This window comes from Carcharodon carcharias, chromosome 4 (assembly GCF_017639515.1).
Source record: "Carcharodon carcharias isolate sCarCar2 chromosome 4, sCarCar2.pri, whole genome shotgun sequence".
In the NCBI taxonomy this organism is placed as follows: Eukaryota; Metazoa; Chordata; class Chondrichthyes; order Lamniformes; family Lamnidae; genus Carcharodon; species Carcharodon carcharias.
This window is the reverse complement of record NC_054470.1, coordinates 136,604,122-136,629,556: the sequence shown is the minus strand read 5'-3', so window position 1 is coordinate 136,629,556 and position 25,435 is coordinate 136,604,122. Positions and strand designations below refer to the sequence as shown.

General features: G+C 40.8%; 1 protein-coding gene across 1 annotated transcript in view; it reads left to right on the top strand.

The window, feature by feature from the left end:
- The window catches only part of slf1 (SMC5-SMC6 complex localization factor 1), a 72,717-nt gene extending 48,266 nt beyond the window's left edge, over nucleotides 1-24,451 (top strand). The window contains exons 15-16 of the mRNA XM_041187076.1: nucleotides 3,009-3,097; nucleotides 23,547-24,451. Coding sequence (XP_041043010.1) covers nucleotides 3,009-3,097; nucleotides 23,547-24,034 — 577 coding nt within the window. The 3' untranslated portion in view covers nucleotides 24,035-24,451. The remainder of the gene's footprint in view (nucleotides 1-3,008; nucleotides 3,098-23,546) is intronic.
- Nucleotides 24,452-25,435: the final 984 nt, after the last annotated feature.

Below are 25,435 nucleotides of genomic sequence, written 5' to 3'. Positions count from 1 at the left end.
GTCGCTGATGAAGCAGCTGAAGATGGTTGGGCTGAAGACAATACCCTGAGGAGCTCCTGCAGTGATGTCCTGAAACTGAGATGATTGACCTCCAACGACCACAACCATCATCCTTTGTGCTGGGTGTTTTCCCCCTGATTCCCATTGATTCCGGTTTTGCTAGGACTCCTTGAAGCTACACTGGGTCAAGTGCTGCCTTGATGTCAAGGACAGTCACTCTTGCCTAACCTCTCGAGTTCAGTCCTTTTTGTCCTGTTTGAACCAAGGCTCTAATGAGTTCAGGAGCTGGCAGAACCCAGACTGACTGTCAGTGAGCAGGTTATTACTAAGCAAGTGCCACTTGATAGCACTGTTGCTGACTCCATCCTTCACTTTGCTGATCAAGAGTAGATTGATGGGGTGATAATTGGCCGGGTTGGATTTGTCCTGCTTTTTTGTGGACGGGACATACCTGGAAATTTACCACATTGCCGGCTAGATGTCAGTGTTGTAGCTGTACTGGAACAACTTGGCAAAGGACGCAGCAAGTTGTGCAGCACAAGTCTTCAGTACTATTGCTGGAATATTGTCAGAGCCCATAGCCTTTGCAATATTCAGTGCCTTTAGCTGTTTCTTGATATCACATGGAGTGAATTGAATTGACTGAAGACTGGCATCTGTGATGCTGAGGACACCTGGAGGAGGTGGAGAAGAATCAGCCACTCAGCGCTTCTGGCTGAAGATTCTTGCAAATGCTTCAGCCTTAGCCTTTGCACTGACATACTGGGCTTCTCCATCATTGAAATTGAGGATATGTGTGGAACCTCCTTCTCCAGTGAGTTGTTTAATTATCCATCACCATTTACGACTGGATGTGGCAGAACTGTAGAGCTTAGATCTGACTCTTTGGTTGCGGGATCACCTAGCTCTATCTTTTGCATGCTGCTTTTAAGACCAAGATAGATAGGTTCTTGATTGGTAAGGGAATCAAAGGTTACGGGGAGAAGGCAGGAGAATGGGGTTGAGAAACTTATCAGCCATGATTGAATGGCGGAGCAGACTCAATGGGCCGAATGGCCTAATTTCTGCTCCTGTGTCTTATGGTCTTATGCTTATGCTGTTTGGCAAGCAGGTCGACCTGAGCTGTTGCTTCACCAGGTTGACCCCTCGTTTTTAGGTATGTCTGGTGCTGCTCCTGGTATGCCGTCCTGGACTCTACCATTACTGCCAAGCCAGGAGATTGACCCTGGTTCATTGAAGAGTGGGGGATATGCCAGGCCATGAGGTTACAGATTGTGGTTGAGTACATTTTTGCTCCTGCTGATGGTCCATAGCGCCTCATGGTTGCTCAGTCTTGAGCTGCTAGATGTGTTTGAAATCTATCCCACTTAGGATGATGGTAGTGCCACACAACATGATGGAGGGTGTCCTCAATGAGAAGACAGGACTTCATCTCTACAACTTGGAGGACATTTATATATATAAAATAATTGAGACCACTGCAGCCTTTATATACAGATAACTGAAAGTGTGCGGAATCTTAAAAATACTGAAATTCCAGGAAACTCTTCAATGAAACCAAGTTAATATCCAGTAACCTGTAAATCAATGCTTCTAGTAATAAATGGGGAGGAATTTAGTTCCAGTGATGCAGGTCTCTTTTTTTTTTACCCCCACCATCCCCCTCCTCAACTGGACAGTGTCAAGCCTTCTGTTGGATTGAGTCTGCAGCAGTGTGGAAACCCCGGCCCTAAGAGCTGCAGGCCAATTGGCAGCTGGCTGTTCTCTATTGCTGGCAGCACCGTCAGGAGCTGTGGCTGCTGCCGGTAATGATCAGAGGCCTTCACCCGGGACCATCTTGAAGGCAGGTGACTTGGGTGGGATGGGGTTCATGGGGAAGACATCTCTTGCGGGGGGAAGGGGGATTAGATGCAAGGGCAGTGGGGTGGCATTCCACACGCACCACTCCCCACCTCCACCTGAGGCCTGGTTCCTTGGTGGGCACTGAGTGCCTCTGAACAAGGGATCTGCCTGGTCAGGTGCTGGCAAACCAGACAGGGTTTGCTGGGCGGCCTTCGGGAAACCCATGTGAGTTCCATTAAATTCCTGAGCCACTATTAAATTCCGGTGGATTTGGGGGTAACTGGCTTTAGGCTCATTAATGAGCCACTTGATTTAAATGCTGCCAGTGGATGGGATTCCCATGTTGGGTCCTTCACATCCCCCACTAAATTCAAGACAGTTTTCCTGACACCAGAGAAGTGGGTACTCCTGCCAGATCCTCCCGGCCTCCCCACCATCATGGCCACTCTGGCAAGCTCCATTAAATCCCGGCCATGGTGTGTTAATCCATACGCTGTAACACTATATATCCTTAGACTTAAAAGTGAATAACCAATGGCACATCTGCTTGTACACCATGCAGTTTTAATAATTTTCTCTTCTTCAGGGAATAACCTTTCCCTGGTGCTTTATCTATAATATTTAACCTCCCATTTAATGTTGAATTCATACCAGTGCATTTCTCCATCAGTACTATTCCTATGTGAAATAGAGTGGGATGAATTTCTTTGATTTACGAAGCGTTGCTTCTCTTAGGTGGTAAGTAGTACTCCATGAATGGATGTGACTATTTACCCAAGAGACCTGTCTCCTTTTTCCACCCCATCCATCCACAATGCTATAAGAAGATAATAGAGTTGCAGCTTCCTGCTGATGTTGCTTTTAAAATTGCTAAATTTATTGCATATTTGATGCAATGTACAACTTCTACCAATTGTAATTTAGTTTGTCACTTTATGCTTCAGCCAGTCCAAGGAGCCAGCTTTATTAATTTGAAACGGTATTCAGCTCCGTGTTTGCAATGGTTTGTTCAAATTGTAGGCTCCGTCACACAGGATTGTTAATAGTTAATTTTTCGTGAACTCATTTTAGTTGTAATATCCAAAGTATAGCAAATTAACATTTATGTATATATCATGCTTTATGTATTAAAGAATTATAACAATTTATTTTATTGCCTTTTCTAGTGAGCAGAATCTTCCATTATTGGCAAGGAGGAATTCTTCTCTGGAAGTGAAGAACACCAAAATTGGATCTAGTAAAATAAACCTGAATGGTAAAAACTTAATTGTTCAACTTTAAATTATTCAACTGGAAATCAAGTATCAGCAAGGTGTTCAGTTTTAGGGTATCACAGTTAAGTTTCATTTTGTTCTTGCCCATATGCACTTTCAGCAAGAGTCAATAGACAACAACTAAGAACGGTGTCCCAGCATATATACACTTCCTCCACAGCCAGGGATACTGGCTACAGCAGTTTGCAAAGTTTCTGCACTCTTTTGAGCTAAAAAAGGATCTCCTCTGCACTGAGGAATCAAATGTAGAAATATTTTATAAATTTATTTATGTGTCTTGCTCACATCTTATGTCATTTATTTCTTCCCTTGCTAGTCCACCACACACCTAATTAATTTTCACAAAGCCAATTTTAACCATGAACTCCATAATTTAAATGCTTGAAAAACAGAGCTGTTAAATAGATCTTTGGAAATTATTGAGCTCTGAAGAAAAATCATACGGACTCAAAACATTAACTCTGTTTCTCTGTCCACAGATGCTATCAGACCTGCTGAGCTTTTCCTGCATTTCCCCTTTTTATCTTGGAAATGATTGCTCATTTACCATTAGCACATAAAATTGTTCGTGGATCAGCTCAATTATTTGTCACCTTTACCAACTTTTTGAATGGTTTTACAGGGCATCCTATTTCACCTAATTTTTATTTCATTTGATGCCGGTCCAGGTTACCTATCATATTTTACAAAAGTGACAGACCAATCAGATTTCATAAAATAAACTGAAGAATTTCTAACTTTTTTAAAATCGAATAGTAGGTTAGCTATTTGGGATAATGGAGCAAATAATGCCACATTTGAAGGTTGACAACAAAATGCAAAGCTAGCCGTTCTAAAATATAAAACACAGTAACAAGGTTTAATTTTGATCTACATGATTAAAATCATGTCTCTTGTAGGTCCATTACCACTTGACTGTGTTACATATGAAAATTCTGTCACATTTGATTCGTTGAAATAGCATAATCTGAAAAACAGCAGTGCAATGTCAAAATAAGGAAATGCAGTATGATGAGTTCTCTGACCAAAGGCAGGTCCTTGGTGACTATTTGCTGAACCACAGCAGAGTGCCATTTTTTTCTTTAATTGCGGGTAGGGCAAAGAGGCAGGCTGACTCGACCTCAGCTGGAACAGGGATCAAAGCTGTAATTGTTAGCGTTAATCTGATCCACTCTAGCCAACTAAGCTAACCAGCCCCCCAAAATTAGCAAGCAGACATACATCTATCGATCAAAAAAGTAAATTGCTGTCAATAAAGAAAGGAGAAACAGTAACAGTGAAATTACTCAACTTTGAATGTTTTCAGCTGCTAAAGGTTTGGTGCAAATAATAACATTTGTAACATTGCAAACACATAATAATGCACAAAAAAACCTATAAACTTACCCATTGTCCAAAAATCCATGGATGGGACTGTGTCTAGAGCTGTGTCTTATCTAGAATGTTAAGTAGTCAGACTCAGGAAAACCTTTTTGAATGGAAATAAACTGTTATTTTGGATTTAAAATATTGTTTTATATTTCTAACTTTGGAGGAACATGACTATTAATTGAAAGGAACACTGATTATGAGGCATTCACATATACTTCAGATTAGGTAATAGATAAATGTAGAAATAAAATTCTGTAGATGCTTGACAAGGAAAAAAGAACAGGAGATATTGGAAACACCAGCAGGCCAGGGTAACATCTATGGAGAGTTAATATTTCAGGCTGATGGAATATCACGATATTCAAATTGGATGCTGCATTTCCCAGTTTTTTTCTTGGTTCTTTCTCTCCTGTATTCTATCCTTTTCTATCCAGACATGCCTTCATTTTTTTTGCTTGTGTTCTTTGCCCCGTACAACCAACCACAACCTCCCCCTCTCTGATTCCTCTCCCAACCTGTCACTGCTAATTGTAAGACAGAGCTTTGTCTGTGAAATCTGGATCATGGGTGGCAAGACCTTGCCCCTTGCTGAAGCCCCCCCCCCACCCCAGCTTGACAATATTTTCCGCCACCGAACCACTGAGATGTCCCTTATCAGCAAATTACACTTTGGACTCTTTTTTTCCCCCTCATCCAGCATGCTTTCCTTCAAGCATGTCGCCATGTTCTCTACTGCCATTGTGGGCCCCAAACCCCATTCTTTGTTTTGCCAAGATCCTTTTTATTTCTCTCCCTCAGCCTCTACACCAGAGTAACTCTTTTTAACCTCTGATTTCAATATCTATTTTCGCCTTGCTTTCACAAAACCTCTTCCTTTTTATCTCTTCCTTCATATTCACAGCTGCCCTTTCGACCTTGCCATCTAACAGCAACTCCAACCGCATGGTTTCAATCTTAACCAAGCCACCTCCCACCAGTTCCTTGTATCATTCACACCCACGTAACCTAATCCTATTCTAATTCCAGTTCCTTAAATCCAGTGCAGTCCAGCGCTAGAAAGAAGCACTTTCCCCGAAGTTACTCACTGAACCCTCAACCTCCCAAATGCAACTGTCAATTATGCTCCCTCATCTCTCCTTTACTTCTGACACACTTGGACAACTTCAAGCCTCACCATTTCTGTCCACTACTCCCAGGTTCATAGATAAACCCTGAATTCTGGCAACTTTTTTGTGCTACCAGCCATCTCCTTAAACCCCTTCTCCCAAGCCTCTTCAACCCTTATCTCCCACAAATTCAAGGAACTCCAACTTCTTTGTTATTAAGATTCATATGCCTCTGCTGCTTCACCCCTTCCCCTTGTTCACCAAACCAAACTTTACCTCCCCTATTCTAGCCCTGATCCCACATCCATCTCTAATTTTTCCCCTTCCCTCAAGTTCTCTGAGCTCATCTGAGACCTATCCCTTAATTCTTTGACCCTATTCCACTATATTACTGCCTTTTTCAGACTGCCCTGTCAACTGACATTGTAAATGGCTCTGCCTTGGGTACCTGTCCTTCTAACAGATGTCATCACCCTACTTTTTTTAAAAAAAAAACCACTCTATATTCCTCTGTTGCAATTTTTTTTCCAACTTTCCTTTCCTCTATTTTAATGGTATAACATTGTCATGGGGGTTTAATCAAGAAAACTTGTTGTCATGCTGATCTCTCAAGAACACAAGAAATAGGAGCAGGAGTAGACCTTCGATCCTGCTCTGTTATTCAATACAATCGTGGATGATCTAGGGCTTCAGCTCCACCTTCCCCACCTGCTCCTCATTCTCTGATTCCCTTAGAGACCAAAAATCTGTCTATCAATTGTGTTCACATTTTGGGTATTGTGAAAAATCAACGATTATCCTTTCTTTTGACTTAAATTTACAAGAAAGCCCATGCGTGCCTGTTCTTTTAAAGTCACAGCATTAAAGGGGGGTTAAAACACTCCTCCAAAGTACATCTTGTGGTAGTCAACTGAGAAGGGAAAGTTAACCTGCATTTTCCCCATCCGTAACACTACAATAACAATTTCGGAGGTCTTGAAAATTTTAAAACTGTCTATCCTAGCCTATAACATATTCAGTTATAGGGCATCCACAGTCTTCTGGGATAAAGAATTCCAAAGATTCACAACCCTTTTGAGTGAATAATTTCTCCTTATCTCAGTCCTAAATGATCGGCCTCTTATCCTGAGACTCTTTTTTTTGCTCAGGGAATCTAAAACAACCTCTCTGCATTTCCCCTGTCAAACCCCTTCAAAATCTTGTATGTCTCAATGAAATCGCCTCTCTTTCTTCTCAACTACGGAGAATATAGGCCCAATGTACCCGGCCTCTCATCATGGGAATACCCCTCATCCCAAGTACCAATTTAGTGGACCACCTCCAATGCAAGTATATCCTTCCTTTAAATATAGAGATCAAAGTTACACACACTATTCCAGATATGGTCTCATCAAAGCCTTGTAAAATTGTAGCAAGACTTCTTTATTCCTGTACGCCAATGCCCATGCAATAGTGGCCCAACATTCACATTGTCTTCCAAATTAACTGCTGCACCATCTCTACTGGAATAAGACCATAAGATATAGGAGCGGAAATTAGGCCATTCGGCCCATCAAGTCTGCTCTGCCATTCAATCATGGCTGCTAAGTTGCTCAACCCCATTCTCCCGCCTTCTCCCCGTAACCTTTGATCCCCTTACCAATCAAGAACCTATCTATCTCGGTCTTAAATACACTCAATGACCTGGCCTCCACAGCCTTCTCTGGCAATGAATTCCATAGATTCACCACTCTCTGGCTAAAGAAATTTCTCCTCATCTCTGTTCTAAAAGGTCTTCCCTTTACTCTGAGGCTGTGCCCTCGGGTCCTAGACTCTCCTACTAATGGAAATATCTTCCCCACATCCACTCTATCCAGGCCTTTCAGTATTCTGTAAGTATTCAGTCAGATCCCCCCTCATCCTTCTAAACTCCATCGAGTATAGACCCAGATTCCTCAAACGTTCCTCATATGTTAAGCCTTTCATTCCTGGGATCATTCTCATGAACCTCCTCTGGACCCTCTTCAGGGCCAGCACATCCTTCCTGAGATACGGGGCCCAAAATTGCTCACAATATTCTAAATGTGGTCTGACCAGAGCCTTATAAAACCTCAGCAGCACATCCCTGCTTTATATTCTAGTCCTCTCAAAATAAATGCCAACATTACATTTGCCTTCCGAACTACCAACTCAGCCTGCAAGTTAACCTTAAGAGAATCCTGAACTAGAACTCCCAAGTCCCTTTGCACTCCAGATTTCTGAATTCTCTCCCCATTTAGAAAATAGTGTATGCCTCTATTCTTCCTACCAAAGTGCATGACTTCACACTTGCCCACGTTGTATTCCATCTGCCACTTGCCCACGTTGTATTCCATCTGGCACTCCTTTGCCCATTCTCCTAACCTGTCTAAATCCTTCTGCAGCCTCCCCGCCTCCTCAATACTACCTGTCCCTCCATCTATCTTTGTATCACCTGCAAACTTAGCTAGGATGCCCTCAGTTCCTTCATCTAGATCATTAATGTATAAAGTGAAAAGTTGTGGTCCCAACACTGACCCCTGCGGAACTCCACTAGTCACCAGCCGCCATCCTGAGAAGGACCCCCTTATCCCCACTCTCTGCCTCCTGCCAGACAGCCAATCTTCTATCCATGCTAGTACCTTGCCTCTAACACCATGGGCTCTTATCTTACTGAGCAGCCTCCTGTGTGGCACCTTGTCAAAGGTCTTCTGGAAGCCCAAGCAGATAACGTCCATTGGCTCTCCTTTGTCTAACCTACTCGTTACTTCTTCAAAGAATTCTAACAGATTTGTAAGGCATGACCTCCCCTTGATGAAACCATGCTGACTTTGCCCTATTTTACCATGCACTTCCAAGTATTCTGAAATCTCATCCTTAATAATGGACTCTAAAATCTTACCAACGACCGAGGTCAGGCTAATCGGCCTGTAATTTCCCATCTGTTGCCTTACTCCCTTCTTAAATAGGGGGGTTACATTAGTGATTTTCCAATCCTCTGGGACCCTTCCTGACTCAAGTGATTCATGAAAGATCACCACTAACGCCTCCGCTATCTCTTCAGCTATCTCCTTCAGAACTCTGGGGTGTAATCCATCTGGCCCAGGTGATTTATCCACCTTCAGACCTTTCAGTTTTCCTAGCACCTTCTTCTTGGTAATGGCCACCATACTCACCTCTGCCCCCCCCCCCCCCCAACTCTCTTGAACTTTGGGGATGTTACTCGTGTCTTCCACCGTGAAGACTGACGCAAAGTACCTATTCAGTTCCTCCGCCATTTCTTTGTTCCCCACTACTACTTCTCCAGTGTCATTTTCCAGCGGCCCAATGTCCACTTTTGCCCCTCTCTTACCCTTTATATATCTAAAAAAAAAACTCTTGCAATCTTCATTTATATTACTGGCTAGTATACACTCATATTTAATCTTCTCCCTCCTTATTTCTTTTTTAGTTGTCCTCTATTGGTCTTTGTAGGCTTCCAATCCCCTGATTTCCCACTGCTCTTCGCCACATTGTATGCTTTTTCTTTAGCTTTTATGCTGTCCCTGACTTCCCTTGTCAGCCATGGTTGCCTCGTCCTCCCTTTCGCATGCTTCTTCCTAGGGATGAATTTTTGCTGTGTCTCCCAGAAACTCCTGCCATTGCTGTTCCACTGTCTTTCCTGCTAGGCTCATCTCCCAGTCATTTCTGGCCAGCTCCTCCCTCATGCCTCTGTAGTTGCCTTTATTCAACTGTAATACCATTACATCTGATTCCAGCTTTTTCCTCTCAAATTGCAGGGTAAATTCTATCATATTTTGGTCACTTCCTCCTAAGGATTCCTTCACCTTAAGGTCCCTTTATCAAATCTGCCTCATTACACATCACTAAATCTAGAATTGCCTGTTCCCTAGCAGGCTCCACCACAAGCTTCTCCAAAAAGCCATCTCATAGACATTCTACAAATTCCTTTTCTTGGGATCCACTACCAATCTGATTTTCCCAGTCTACCTGCCTATTGAAATCCCCCATGATCACTGTAACCTTGCCTTTCTTACACGCCTTTTCTATCTCCTGGTGTATCTTGTGCTCCACATCCTAACTACTGTTCGGAGGCCTGTACATAACTCCCATTATGGTTTTTTTACCTTTGCGATTCCTCAACTCTACCCACACAGATTCTATATCATCTGACCCTACTTCATTTCTTGCTATCGATTTAATTTCATTTCTTACTAACAAAGCAATCCCACCCCCTCTGCCAACCTGCCTATCTTTTCGATAGGATGGAACTCCTTGGATATTAAGCTCCCAGTCCTGATCCCCTTGCAGCCTTGTCTCCGTGATGCCCACCACATCATACCTGCCAATTTCAATCTGCGCCACAAGCTCATTTACCTTATTTCGTATACTGCGTGCATTCAGATACAACACTTTCAGTCCTGTATTTCCCAAGAATTTAGTGCACCTTGGAATTGTTTAACAATCAAAGCAAAACTGCAAGTCTGTTGAGACCATTTAGTGTATTATCATGCACCATTCTACATGCAACTTGCCATTCAACTTTTGACGGTTCTGTTGAACATTGTGTAAATCTTTCCGTTTTGGAGGTCTTGAAATTTTTAAAACTTTTTGTAACTGTAGTGTTACGGATGGGGAAAATGCAGGATAACTTTCACTTTTCCTCACCTCTCAGCTGACCACCACAAGATGTACTTTCGAAAAGGAGTGTTTTAACTCCCCTTTAATGTTGTGACTTTAAAGAACAGACACGGATGGGCTTTCTTGTAAATTTAAGTCAAAAGAAAAGGTAAACATTGATTTTTCACAATACCCAAAATGTAAACACAACAAACACCCACTCTCCAAACACACAGGCACTCGCAGACAAAAAAAAGATGATTTCTAAAGATATAACTACACCATGTGGCCTGCAACGGTTCCAGAAGGCAGCTCACCATCCTCTCAAGGGAAATTGGGAATGGGCGAAAATGCTGGCCTAGCCAGCAACGCCTACATGCTGTGAAAGAATAAGTTTAAAATAAAAACTTGGATTACTAATGGAATAAAAGGAAACTGGTCATTAGTTTACACAATCCTAAAGATAGTGGTTGAAACGTTGTAGGCTGAAGGATTCTGTCTTGGTTACTCGAGACAGTGTAAGGTTTTTAGTTTCTGGTTGTTTGAAACAAAATTGTATCCGAACTCCTGTAATGAAGGCATATAATCTTGCAGGTAAAACTAATAAGCCCCTCTTCTTCACCTAAAGTGACTTGTGAGACAGGGTCCTTCCTTGTGCTGGCTAAGAGGTATCTCTGACTGACTTGCTGAGCTGTCCTTGTGAGTATTGACTCTCTATCCAGCCAGTTTCAGTCATGTGATGATGGAATTGATGTATTCTATTGCCCACACAATGGATTGAAGCCAATGTAATTGACACATAATGGAGGAATGTTTGGTATCCCATCAACATTCCAGCTATGATTATCCCCCTAACTAACTTTATTTGAAATTCCATTTTCATATGGCCAGCCAGTGTCATTTTAAATCTCTTCCATTGAAATGTTGAGGGATAGTCAATCAGCACCTGGGAAGACTATTTGCATTTTAATTAATTTCCAGAGATATGTTCAGATATGTCTGCCTATATCTGTAGAAAAACAACAAAGGAGTCACCTGACTCTCTCTAGTCCATTTTGTGAATGTACATTGTCCATAAAGCGCATGGGATTGGGGGCAGTGTATTGAGATGGATAGAAAACTGGTTGGCAGACAGGAAACAAAGTAGGAATAAACGGGTCTTTTTCCGAATGGCAGGCAGTGACTAGTGGGGTACTGCAGGGATCGGTGCTGGGACCCCAGCTATTCACAATATATATTAATGATTTAGATGTGGGAACTAAATGTAATATCTCCAAATTTGTAGATGACACAAAGCTGGGTGGGAGGGTGAGCTGTGAGGAGGATGCAGAGATGCTTCAGTGTGATTTGGACAAGCTGAGTGAGTGGAAAAATGCATGGCGGATGCAGTACAATGTGGATAAATGTGAGGCTATCCATTTTGGTAGCAAAAACAAGACAGCAGATTATTATCTGAATGGCTATAAATTGAGAGGGGAATGTGCAATGGGACCTGGGTGTCCTCGTACACCAGTCACTGAAGATAAGCATGCAGGTGCAGCAGGCAGTAAAGAAGGCAAATGGTATGTTGGCCTTCATAGCGAGAGGATTCGAGTACAAGAGCAGGGATGTCCTGCTGCAATTATACAAAGCCTTGGTGAGACCACACCTGGAATATTGTGTACAATTTTGTTTTCCTTATCTGAGGAAGGATGTTCCTGCTATAGAGGGAGTGCAGCGAAGGTTTACCAGACTGATTTCTGGGATGGCGGGACTGACATATGAGGAGAGATTGAGTCGGTTAGGATTATCTTCTCTGGAGTTCAGAAGAATGAGGGGGGATCTCATAGAAACCTATAAAATTCTAACAGGACCAGACAGGGTAGATACAGGAAGGATGTTCCTGATGGTGGGGGAGTCCAGAACCAAGGGTCACAGTCTGAGGATATGGGGTAGACCATTTAGGACTGAGATGAGGAGAAATTTCTTCAACCAGAGAGTGATGAGCCTGTGCAATTCGATACCACAGAAAGTAGTTGAGGCCAAAACATTGTATGTTTTCAAGAAGGAGTTATAGAAGGAGATATAGCTCTTGAGGTGAAAGGGATCAAGGATATGGGGAGAAAGTGGGAGCAGGCTATTGAGTTGGATGATCAGCCATGATCATGATGAATGGCGGAGGAGGCTTGAAGGGCCGAATGGCCTACTCCTCCTATTGTCTATGTTTGTATATCCCATGTTGCTTTTTAAAAGTAATGTCCATCTCCTAATAAACTTTATGGGCATATGACTTGACTGTAGCAATGGCACTGTATATTGTTCCTCAGAGCTTGGAAGCTGAAGTGTCAATGTAATATTGATGACCTTTAATGTTCAGAGTGCCTATTTTATTCACAGCAAGAAAGCTGTAGAGTAAAATAAAATATACAGTATCGCAATTGCACTTTAGAAAACTTAAGAATTTTTCTAAACAGGGTACTGCACCTAATAGATTCATATTCATTGTCCTTGAACATGACCATTTTTTATATGTGTAGAATAAAAACTGATCTCAAACTCCAGTAAGTATACTTATGTACTAATCTGTCATTTTAAAAACTCACCTTTCACTTGATTTTTTCCAAAATCACAGCCTTCAGGCACCTGGCAGTGAAACATATATTGGAAGTGTTTTGGAAATATAAGGACAGCTGTACAGGTGGTATCCTGCAACTGCACATGTAGGAGATCAGAAATGCAACTTGGCTGGGGATGTGGTCCAGAAAATGCCACAAGTCTTCAGACCCATTACGGGAATATTGTCAGGGCCCATATCCTTTGCAGTATCAAGTGCCTTCAGACATTTCTTGATATTGCGTGGAGTGAATTGAATTGACTGAAGACTGGCATCTGTGATGCTGGGAGCCTCCGGAGGATCATCCACTCGGCACTTCCTAGTTGAAGATTGTTGCAAATGCTTCAGCCTTCTCTTTTGCACGGACATGCTGGGCTCCTCCGTCATTGAGGATGGGAATATTTGTGGAGCCGCCTCCTCCAGTGAGTTGTTTAATTGTCCACCACCATTCACTACTCGATGTGGTCGCACTGCAGAGGTTAGATCTGAAGATCTGATCTGTTGGTTATGGAATCGCTTGACTCTGTCACCACTTGCTGCTTATGCTTTTTGGCATGCTACTAGTCTTGCATTGTAACTTCACCAGGTTGACACCTCATTTTTAGTTCTGCCAGATGCTGCTCCTGGCATGCCCTCCTGCACTCTTCTTTGAACCAGTGTTGATCCCTTGGCTTGATGGTAATAGTAGAGTAGGGGATATGCCAGGCCATGAGATTACAGTTTGTGGTTGAGTACAGTTCTGCTGATGGCCCACAGCACCTCATGGATGCCCAGCCTTGAGTTGGCAGATCTGTTTAAAATCGATCCCATCTATCATGGAGGTAGTGCCACACAGCACGATGGAGGGTATGCTCATTGTGAAATGGGACGTTGCCTCCATAAGGACTGTGCGGTGGTCACTCCTACTGCTGCTGTCTTGGACAGATGCATCTGCAGCAGGAAGATTGGTGAGGATGAGGTCAAGTATGTTTTTCCTACTTGGTTCCCTCACCACCTGCCGCAGACCCAGCCTCACAGCCATGTCCTTTTGGGCTCGGTCTGTGGTGGTGCTACCGAGCCACTCTTGGTGATGGGCATTGAGGTCCCCTGCCCAGAGTACATTCTGCACCCTTGCCATCCTCAGTGCTTCCTTCAAGTGGTGTTCAACATGGAGGAGTACTGATTCATCTGCTGAGGGCCAGCAGTACGTGGTAATTAGCAGGAGGTTTCCTTGTCCATGTTTGACCTGATGCGCTGAGCGTTCATGGAGGCCAGAGTCGATGTTGAGGACTCCCAGGGCAACTCCCTCCCACTGTGCGCCATCTCTGCTGGGATGGTGATGGTTGTGTCTAGGACATTATCTATAAGGTATGATTCCGTTTGTGTGACTGTTAGACTGTTGCTTGACTAGTCTATGAGGCAGCTCTCTCAATTTTGGCACAAGCCTCCAGATGTTAGTAAAGAGGACTTTGCAGGGTCATTGTCAGGATGGCCATTGTCATTTCTGGTGCCTAGGTCGATGCCGGGTGGTCCATTCGGTTTCATTCCTTTTTTTAAATTGACTTTTGAATACAATGAGTGGCTTGCCAAGCCATTTCGGAGGACATTTAAGAGTCAGCCACATTACTGCAGATTTGGAGTCACGTGGGCCAGACCAAGTGAAAACAGCAGATATCCTTCCCTAAAAGACTTAAGTGAACCAGATAGGTTTTTGTGACAATCGACAATGGTTTCACAGTCATCATTAAATTTTTTATTGAATTCAAATTCCACCATCTGCCATGGTGAGATGCAAACCTGGTCCCCAGAGCGTTACCCTGGGTCTCTGGATTACCAGTCCAATGACAATACCCGTATGCCACTGCCTCCCTGCGAGCAATAAATGGGCTTGATCTATAATAACTATTGCAGAGACATGGCCAAATGATGGAGAAGGTTGGGAACTAAATATTCTAGGTTGCGTGATGTTTCAAAGGCAGACAAAATGGAAAAGAATGACATGAGGGCTGTGGTGACTTGCAAGAGCGGGAAGTAAAATCGGTATAGGTGAAGATAAATAATAAAGGGCAAAAAATACTTGCAGTACACACAGAGCCCCTTAACAATAGCTATTTTGTTGATCAGATTATAATCAGAATTAAGAGAACCTTGTAATAAGGGCAGAGCAGTAATCCTGGGAGACTTAATTCTTATAAACTGGACTAATTGAATGGAAAAAGTAGTTTGGAGAGTAAGTTCATGGGAATGTATTTGAGGTAGTTTCTGAAGAAATGTTCTCATTTGGTCCTAAATGGTTAACCCTTTGCTATGAGACCGTGCTCCCTGGTTCTAGATTCTCTAGCCAGTTGAAACAACTTCTCTCAAAATTTTGAGAGGATTTGACCGGTAAGTTATGTTTCAATGAGATCAGCTCTTACTCAAACTCTAATAAGACAAACCTCTCATCCCAGGAACCAATCTAGTGAGCCTTGGTTGCACCCTTTCTTACCTTGGATATGGAGACAAAATCTGCATACTGTACTTCAGGTGTAGTCTCACCACAATTGCAGCAAAACATCCTTACTTCTGTACTCCAACTTCCTTGCACTAAAGACCAATATATTTGCTGTTCCCATATGTTAATTTTGTGTTTTGTGTACAAGCCCCTCAAGGAAGCTTTCAATCTCCTCTGCTACCCTCATCACTATCGCAGGCTTCTCTCCCACTCCTAATTGCCAACTGTTCCCTAGGATATCTTGTTGCAGCTGCTCCATGCTGCTTGCCAGCCATGCAGACCATTTGTCCAGCAGTCTGGTGGGAAGCTGAGCTACAAGATATTAATGAGTTCCTGCCATTAAGATGAGCATGACCTCCATGTATCCCAGCCATGCCATGTTCTTCATTCATTTTCAGCATCTTCCACAATCGATATCCAGGTCCCATATCACTGCCTTTCAAAAATAAGATGGTAAGAAATGAGTTGTTCCTCTTTTTGTGATGCATAATTTTGCAAGACTAATACAATAATGTTGGCTGTTTTAAAGAGCATACTGTATCAACAAAAGCAGGCCGAATAGATGGCCAGGCATCTGTTTGCCACATGGTCTCATTATGAATGATTGATAGTCTGAGCTCCAAGACTGACTAATGCATTCAGCTCTCTGGGGGGCAATTTATACATCTGTAAAGGAGACTGTTCCTTGATCTTTCTTTGAAGTTGTTTTTCAATGCCTGTGTGTTTATTTGGACAAGATTCATGGGACTTTCACTGCCTGTGTTTGACTCTCAGCTTTATGAGATTCTAAGGGGCAGATTTTTTTTTTTCTGAAGGAATAATCGATGCCTGATGTTTATTTTGTGAGCATTTCAAAGACTTGCCAGTGGTTTATGAATTATGTATCTAGTGGACACTGGGTGAGTGGCCATGGGGGCTTTGGGTAGGTGGGTGAGAGCTAAAAGGTCTAACACCTGTGAATAGAACTGTACCAATGTCCCAGTAAATGGAGGTGGGTCTTCTAACCTGTCAGCCTTGCCATCCACCCGCCTTTGTTGCTGCCCTGCACCTGCCTTCTAAAGTGGCAGGCCCATTTCCAACCGATGCCTGCATGAAAATAGGGCAGGTAGACTCCTCCAGGACAGAGACGGGATCACAGGGTTGGGAAAATTCCCGACTCTAGATACCTGTCTCAAACATGAAAATCTGCCCCCTCGTTTTTAGTTTTCCCTCAGTAACTTTTTAAAGATGTAATTTCTTTACAGACATTGGTCTCTGGCGACTAATATGAGCAACCTTAAATCTGTTGGCATAGAGTGTCAATCAAAAGCACTTTCTAACAAATGTTTCCTTATTTTAGTCAGATTGTAATGAGTGCAGGAGAAATTAAATTATTTGAAAACAAAAAATGTATTATAAGAAATATTAGTTCCTATAATTTGATGCCAAAAGTATAAAATGAAGCATTCAAAATTTGGAAATAAGGTACCAGTAGGGATGAAAAGGTTGCAATAGAATAAATCATATTTCCACACAGTTTACCAGCACAGGTTGTATTAAAGCTAAGCAATTATGAACAATAAACACAGATAAAAAAAATTAACATTTGAGAAACAGCGTTCTCAGTATTCATTTTACTGCAATTTTATTTGTATGGTTTGCTTTCAATTTTATTCCTCTTCAGTAAGGTGAAGGACATTTGTCCTACACAGTTGGCAACATATATAGTAGTACATCTGCATTCCTTAATGGTATTTTTAGAAAGCTTTTCTGGAACTTTTGAGGACTTTTTTAATGGCCACCGATACCTATCAATGGACATGGGAGTCAAAGCTTGTTTAAGGCAGATGTTGTAATTAGGGGGTTTGGCAAAAGGTAGATCTGTGCACTTACTGACCTCTTTGTTTAAAATTAGATTTCTTCTGTTCATACGATCTGACGTCTTGCTTTGTACTCAGTGACAACTTTTGCTTTTGTGTTGGACTGTCCTATTCTCTAGAGCTGTTGAGGTAAATTTGCAGCAAAGCTAAACCAATTGGTATCTGGTAAATGACAAGTAAACTGAGTTTTATACCACTATTATGTTAACCATAGTTTCTTGTATTGTTTCTTGCCTTTGGGGAATTGCCATTTTTTCTGTAAAATTCTATTATTTTTATCAACTGACTTTTCAGTTTGTATTTTAAATAGGTGTTCAATACAGACTGAATAATTGTTTAAGCATATTGTTTGCATGTTATCATTGATTGTAATAAGTGCAGGAGAAATTGAATTATTTGAAAACAAAAAATGTATTATAAGAAATATTAGTTTCTATAATTTGATGCTGGAAGTATAAAATGAAGCATTCAAAATTTGGAAGTAATGTACCAGTAGGGATGAAAAGGTTGCAATGGAATAAATCATATTTCCACACAGTTTACCAGCACAGGTTGTATTAAAGCTAAGCAATTATGAACAATAAGCACATAAAAAAAAATTAACATTTGAGAAACAGCGTTCTCAGTATTCATTTTACTGCAATTTTATTTGTATGGTTTGCTTTCAATTTTATTCCTCTTCAGTAAGGTGAAGGACACTTGTCCTACATAGTTGGCAACATATACAGTAGCACATCTTTGATTAAACATTGGAGTTCCAGTGCACAATGGAGAATCTGGACACACATTTATTTTATTGTTACATTTTGGCATTCACTAATTTGGATCACCCTTCAAAGTTACATGTGCAGTGAAAGCTGGCCACTTGCTCCTGGAGGAAGTAAAGGAATTGGAGAATGTGTCTCTATCTCAGTAACTTTACTATAGAATCTCCTTCTGTCTTTAATCATGGGAAACTGATTGAAATTATATCATAGCAATTTTCTGAAACTAATTGCTGCATGTTTGCATTGCCCTTTTTTGCCAATTTTTTGGACTTGATGCAGCTCAAACTTTAGAAAGCAGGAAATGCAGGATACATGTGAAATGCTGGAGAACAAACTTTGCAGAGGACAGTATGGGTCAATTGAGATTTCAAAAGCACTGCATCATAGAAAAAAGTGTTTCTGACCAGGGAAAATCAAATAAATTGCAATAAATAGAGAAATGCTGTTCAACACTCAGCATTAAATCATTGCAAAATGTAATTTTAAGATTTTTTAGTAATCCTCATTGGCTAAGGAATTCTATAGCTTTGTTTCATAACCAGTTAATCTACACAAGTTTGATCTTAGTATTTGTAGTGTATGCTACCAGCCCTGCATTATACTCCCAGCAACAACTCACACTGAGCTTAAGGGCAAAAGAACTCCATGCATATCCATATGTGAAATACAGTTGCCATATGTTACTTAATACTTTGGCATATTATGGTGTTCAAGGCAGTTCTGTTCACCCTCTAGGAAAATGCACTGTAGTAAGCCCCTTCACCTATGTGTGCAGTTCCCTTGATGTCTTCCTGACCTAGCAACACTTTATTAAAACCTCCAGCTATAGTGATAATGCTGTGAAAATTTGATTATAAGCAGTTCTTGAATTTAAGGTCCACTCCTGCCCCCTGTTGGCTGTTTTGGACTTGGTATGTTGCTTTAAGCTGATGACCTGAATTCCTTTGCTCACCCATCGTTGTTAGTATCATGCATTTATCCTTTCATCACAAAAGAGGTTCTATAATCCCACAGATGTTTTATTTATCTTTAAAGCAAGCCTTCTGACATATTGAGCATATACCTAGCCCTATTTCAATTGGTCTCAGTGATGAATGCCATTAACTTATCAAGTCCTGCTCCTCAATGGGAAATGGCAAAATGCTGACAGATGTGTATTTTCCAGACCATTAAAAAAAAAGACAATGGTTATTTCTGTTGTCCCAAGGGAGGAGATCAACTGGTGTTTATATTCTCAAGTTCTGCTGGCAATTATACAGCGTTCATATCGTATTATCTGCATCTTTTACATTCTGGGTATTGACAATACCTTGATAGGAACTAGATCTGTTTACTCAGTTTTTAATGCAATTACACAATGGGCTTGTAGTGCATTTTGGCTGCTTGTTTCTGCATGGCAGGAATAGCAAGAAAGTTGCTAAATTCTTTCTTCTCTCACCCTGATGTATGATATAGGATTTTAAATAATAGTAATTAAGTATTTCAAAAAATAGTAATGGGGGCACTGTTAATTTCTCCAGTTCTATTGTGTAGCTTTTTGTAATTTTTTTTAATGAAAGAAGAAAAGGATGTGAAAATGCTTTGTTATTTCTTAAGTTCCTAACAAAGTGGTAAAGGCTTTGTGTTATGTTTGCAGTCTCATGGAAATTTCTCTCTCCTCTCACTGCTGTCTTTTTGCCCTCTCTCTATTCTCTCTCTACATGAGCCCCTGCTCCCCTATCCTCTCAAGACATTCCAGTGACTTCAAGTTAAGGCAACCTGTGTGCTTTGGTGTGGCACTGTTGGGTTTAATCAGAGCTCAGGCTTGTCCAAACCAAGGCATTTCCAATTCATTTTCAATGGAGCATCCCCAGATTAAATGTGGCATGTTGGATGATCGATACTTGAGTATTACTGAGGATATTTTGTGAAACACTGGGGAGGACTGGAGACTGGGATGTTCAAGAAGAGTGACCAATACAACTAGTCAACCTCAATAGTCAAAATATTGAAGTAATGGATAATGAGCAATAATGTATTTGTATGCAAATAACCAATTAAATGGACAACATTGCTTCAGGACAGATAGATCTCCCCACACCTTTTGAGGGGGCAATGCCCTAAATTGAAGGGGAAAGCCATGTGACTCTTGCTAAATTACCTCACGAGAGATGCTTTGTAAAGCAATGTGTGTCATGAGATGATACTAGTTCTGAGCTTTGCAAGCCCAGTATAAGGATAAAGTTACAGAGGATGAACTAGATACTGAGAAAAAGGGCAAGATTTTGAAAAGGAGATTCAACTAAGTTTGCCACTAGTATGGTCAATGGCAAATGAAGTTTGATGTGGCTATAAATATATTGCATATTAGAAGTAAAAAGACATGTTTTCCATGGATGGATTGAGCTTGTATGGATAGTTTGATTCATTACATGTTGTGACCAAACGGTGCAAGCTGACACTTCTCTGGAAGCGGAGATGAAGTTGTACAATCAGGCTGCACCTGATTTGACTTATCGGATACACCTCTTGTAAGAAAACACATTCTGCAGGCTCTCTGGGCCATAGAGACAGAGAGACACAACAAGGCTCCTCCTAGGGATTTGAGCCTTTTGAGAATGTATAAAATATGTAAACAGAATAGTGAATTAACTTTAGAATATGCCAGAGCAGCATGACAAAAAGGTACAGATATAATGTTTTGAAGGTTAAGTTTATATTTAGGATAGGTACCTGAAAGGGTTTAGAATGGGTTTCCAGGAACAGTGATTGAGATCAGGAAATTTAAGAAATTGGATTACTAACTAGAAAACAACTTTAATCCCTGGTAGATTTAAATTGAGCTTTCAGAAATATTTTAGAGAAATTTAGATGGCATATGTAGTTTCCACTATAAACTATTTATAACACTAATGATGCATTGATGGCCACTTCCTTCGTCCAATAAACTGGAACTGAATCAAAATAAGTCACTTCTTATGAATGCATTATTTTGTGCATACAAAATAAGAATTAGAAATTTATGGAATCAAAAAGTCTGCACTTGCATATGTGCCCTTTTCATCAATGAACGTATTAGCCCAAAAATAGCTTTGTTGTAGCAAAGATAGCTTTAGATGTTGCTCTGTCTTAAGATTCACATGATCGATGTGGAACATTCCACAAAGATTGAGGACTGAAGTTATAAGATTATCTAGTTATCTTGGACTGTAAGAAGCATAGAAAGGCCATTGGGTTACAGATGTCTAAATTTAGTTTTGTTCAAGGACCTCTCGAGTTCTTTTAAACTTGGGTTGCAACTTGTAACTTTCACCTTAGCTGATTCTAAACTGAATTTGTGTGCATTCATACTAAGTTTTGCATCACTGTAAAGCAATTTTGGCTTTGCAGACACAAACTATGCAGTATACCTGAAGCCAAACTGATGTCAGTACAATTTATTGGCTCCACCAGATGAAGGTAATCTTGCCTTTGCTTTTGGCCTGCTAAAAATTTGAATATTCTGCAACTGGTGTGAAGTTAATTTTTAAACTTGAAGATCTGACTGGACTGTTTTCAAACTTGGCAATTGATAGAATGCCACCACTTTGCTTATGCTTAAAATTTAGCTGACATTTTGATACCTTTTTGACATTCGGACTTTGAGTATAAATATACCTGCTTTACTCTAATTTGAGTGGCACAGAACTAGCATTACAATTAAGTGCTGCTGGCTCATCCTGTCCTCAAACCAGACCTGCATTATTAATGTCATTTCATATTTACAAAGGACTGATTTGTTCAACATCTTTATTATATTTTGAACTTGTAGCATCATAACTAGATTTAAGGGACCGGAGGAATGGTTGCTAAACTTTCTGATGATACTACGATAGGTAGGAAAGTAAGTTGTGAAAAGGACACAAGGAGGCTACAGAAAGATATAGGCCTGAATTTTTCCCGCAGGCTTGGCAGGGGCAGTTGCGGAGCCGACCGCGCTCCCTCCCCCCCATGATTGGCTCCACGCCAATTAGGGCCTACCCAGCATATACGCAAATGGTAACGCTCAGCGCTACCTGTGCGGGTGGGGGGTAGGAGGAAGAGTCAGGGCCAGCGCTCTTTTGCGCATGCGGAGCTGCCTCAGGGAGATTGAAAACAATAAATAAAACCAAGAAAAATTTAATGAAACATGTCCCCTCACGTGACTGTGTCACATGAGATGAGACATGTTTTTATTTTTCAGAGAAACTTTTTATTTAATTCATAAAAGCTTTAGGCTGTGGATGAGATTTTCTAAAAAAAATTAAAGGCTACTCGGCCTTTTCGCCTGCCTGCCAACTGTAAGGTTGAACTGGCAGCATAAACTTGATATTAATTACTTTGTTTATGGCCTTAGTAAGCCTGTCAATTATTGGTGGGCGCGCAGCTGACTCTGGCGTGCACGTGCCCGCCAAACGAAACATCGCACGTCATTTTACACGTCAGGCCCATCCCAGCATCCTGATTGTAAAATCTTGGCCAAGGATATGTTAAGTGAATGGGCAAAGATCTGGCAAATGGAGCATAATGTGGGAAAATGTGAAATTGTCTATTTTGGCAGGAAGCCTAAAAAAGAAGCATATTGTTTAAATGGTGAGAGATTGCAGAGCTTTGAGATGCCAAGGAATCTGGGTGTCCTCGTGCTTGAATCGCAAAAGGTTTGTATGCCGGTACAGCAAGTAATTAGGAAAGTTAATAGAATGTTATTGTTTATTGTGAGGAAAATTGAATGCAAAAGTAAGGAAGTTATGCGTCTATTATACAGGGCATTGCGGAGACCACATCTGGAGTTCTGTGTGCAGTATTGGTTTCCTTATTTAAGGAAAGATGTGAATGCATTGGAAGCAGTTCAGAGAAGGTTTACGAGACTAATACCTGGAATGGACAGATTGTCTTAGGAGGAAAGGTTGGACAAGCTAGGCTTGTATCTGCTGAAGTTTAAAAGAGTAGAAGGTGACTTGATTGAATCATAAGATCCTGAGGGGTCTTGACAGGGTGGATATGGAGAGGATGTTTTCTCTCGTGGGAAAATCTAGCACTGGGGGCCACTGTTTAAAAATAAGGGGTTGCCCATTTAAGACAGAGATGCGGAGAAATTTTGTTTGAGGGTTGTTTAGCTTGCAAATGACTGCGGGAAATGAGAAAACTGAGCCAGCAATAATTTGAAACTTTCTGTGACTACTTTCATTATCTTTCATAATTTTAGAGGACATTTTCAGGGTAGTAGCAGTACCATTGATTATAGCTGAAATGAAGTTGATCATTGTTTCCACATACAAGACTTCAAAAATATTTCATTGGCTGTAAAGTGATTTGATGAAAGGACCTATATAAATGCAAGTTTTTTTCCCCCCATTCAAAAACTGAATGCATTCCTTCATTCTATATTGAGATTTTATAAGGTAAAATATTTTGTATTCCAAATATTAATGTCATTTTTATTGTGGGCGATTCGCATAGATATTTACTGCAGACTGAATTGGTTTTAAAGCAGCTCATTTCCCCAGGTAGAGTATAAGTTAATTGTGTCAACATTAGTTACTGCCTAAAGTGGTTATAGATAAGCCCCAAGGTGAAAAGAGAACAGCTGTTTCAGTCACTCATGTGTAAATGTCATTAGTATTAATATATGTCATTGTTCCTACAGGCGCTGCTTTGTTACAACAACAAGACTGTCTGGGAAAAACATCCTTAAATTATATTGATTGTCCGAAGGTAAAGGAAGACCTTACTGCCATCACTGAAGTCAGATCGGAGGAGATTGCTGAAAGGCAATTTGGAAGTTTGAACAAAGACATCACTGAAATTGAGCCCAGTGCTTATCTCTGGTCTATACTTCTAAAGAACTACATCGAAAATCATAATTTGCCCTTGATCTGTCGTGTTATGAATGATTCATCTTTGACTACTGTTCAATTTTTAGGTAAGAATAGGTTTGAGAACCTGGTAAATTCCTTTCCTGACCAGCTGATGGTGCAGTATGCTGAAGATGTAAAAGCTTATCGGGAGCTTCCAAATTACATCCAGCAAGTGTTTGGCAATCTGAGGAATGGATCTCTGGCACTTGGGGTGCACACGCAGTTGCTCCTGCTGCACATGGAATCAACACTTATTAATCAATCCAAATGGCAATGATAAATTGCTTATCTTGGCCTGAAGTGAAAATGCTGCTCAGAAATGATTGCAAACTGAAACTCTTATGAAGTGTTTAACCACGGGGAAATCTGAAATTGTTTGTAATTGTAATTGATGCATTCTGTATAATTTGCAGAATTGTTTGCAGGAAAGACTTGAGATGGTGTTGCTGCTAATTGTCCATGGCATGACAAAGCTGTGCTGAATGTTTAATATATGATAGTTCTTGATGTCTATATTTTTTAAAATGTGGTTTTGTAAAAATAACTTTTTTCTTTTGATTCAATTACATGAATGTTTTCCTTAAATTTGTCATATTTTCATTTTGTGCATGCAATGAGGTGTAACAATTACTTTACTCCATCTTTTGCATAGTTGTAACTCCCTATACATTGATTAAATTGCTTTGCATTCAAATATTAACTTTTTTTGCACCTATAAGTATATCTTGGCTTTTAACAAATAGAAACAGAAAACACAAGGTTTTTTCTTTCTAAATTCGCAGGGGAATGGGCACCAGTATATAGAAGTAGAAAAGAGGAATAAGATGAATACGTTAGAATGCTAAGCAGTGCTAGAGAACAGGATAGTTCCATATTAGACAGGAGCAGACTAGGAGAGAATAGTAATTTAGTAGGTAGATTTAGAGTACAATAGAAAGTAGTGAACTCTAAATTAGGGTTACTGTGCACGTATGTAAATGCAAGGAGTGTGTTAAATAGGTCTGGTGAGTTGCAGGCACAGATTGCCATGTGGAAATATGATGGTGTGGTTATAACAGAGACCTGGCCTCAAAGGGCAAGCCTGGGTATTAAGTATTCATGGATACAAGGTGGTTCAGAAAAGATAGGATAGGAAGATGGGTGGCAGCATTGATTAAGGAGAATATTGCGGTGCTGGAAAGAGGGGATGTCCCACAGGGATGAAGGACAGAATTTATTTGGCTAAGAGCTAAGGAACAAAAAAGGTGCAGTTACATTGCACAGCGTGGTCTTTAGGCCACCAGCCAGTGGCAAAGATGTAGAGGAACAAATTTGCAAGGAAATTAGATGTGCAAGAATTATATAGTAGTTATAATGGGGGACTTTCATCCCAGTCTATATTTGATAATTATAGTAGTATAAAGGGCAGAGAGGGGCAAGAATTGCTAGAGTGTACAGGAAAGTTTCCTACAGTATGTTTCTAGTCCAACAAGAAAGGACCTGGTCCTTGGGAATGAGGTGAGTCAAGTGTCAGTAGGAGAACATTTGGGGACAGTGATCATTGCATCATAAGGTTTAGGCTGGTTATGGAAAAAGACAAGGAACAATTCAGAGTAAGACTTATTAACTGGCAGAAAGCCATCTTCAATGGGGTGAGACTGGATCTGCAAAGGTTAATTGAAATTGAAGGTTGGCAGAC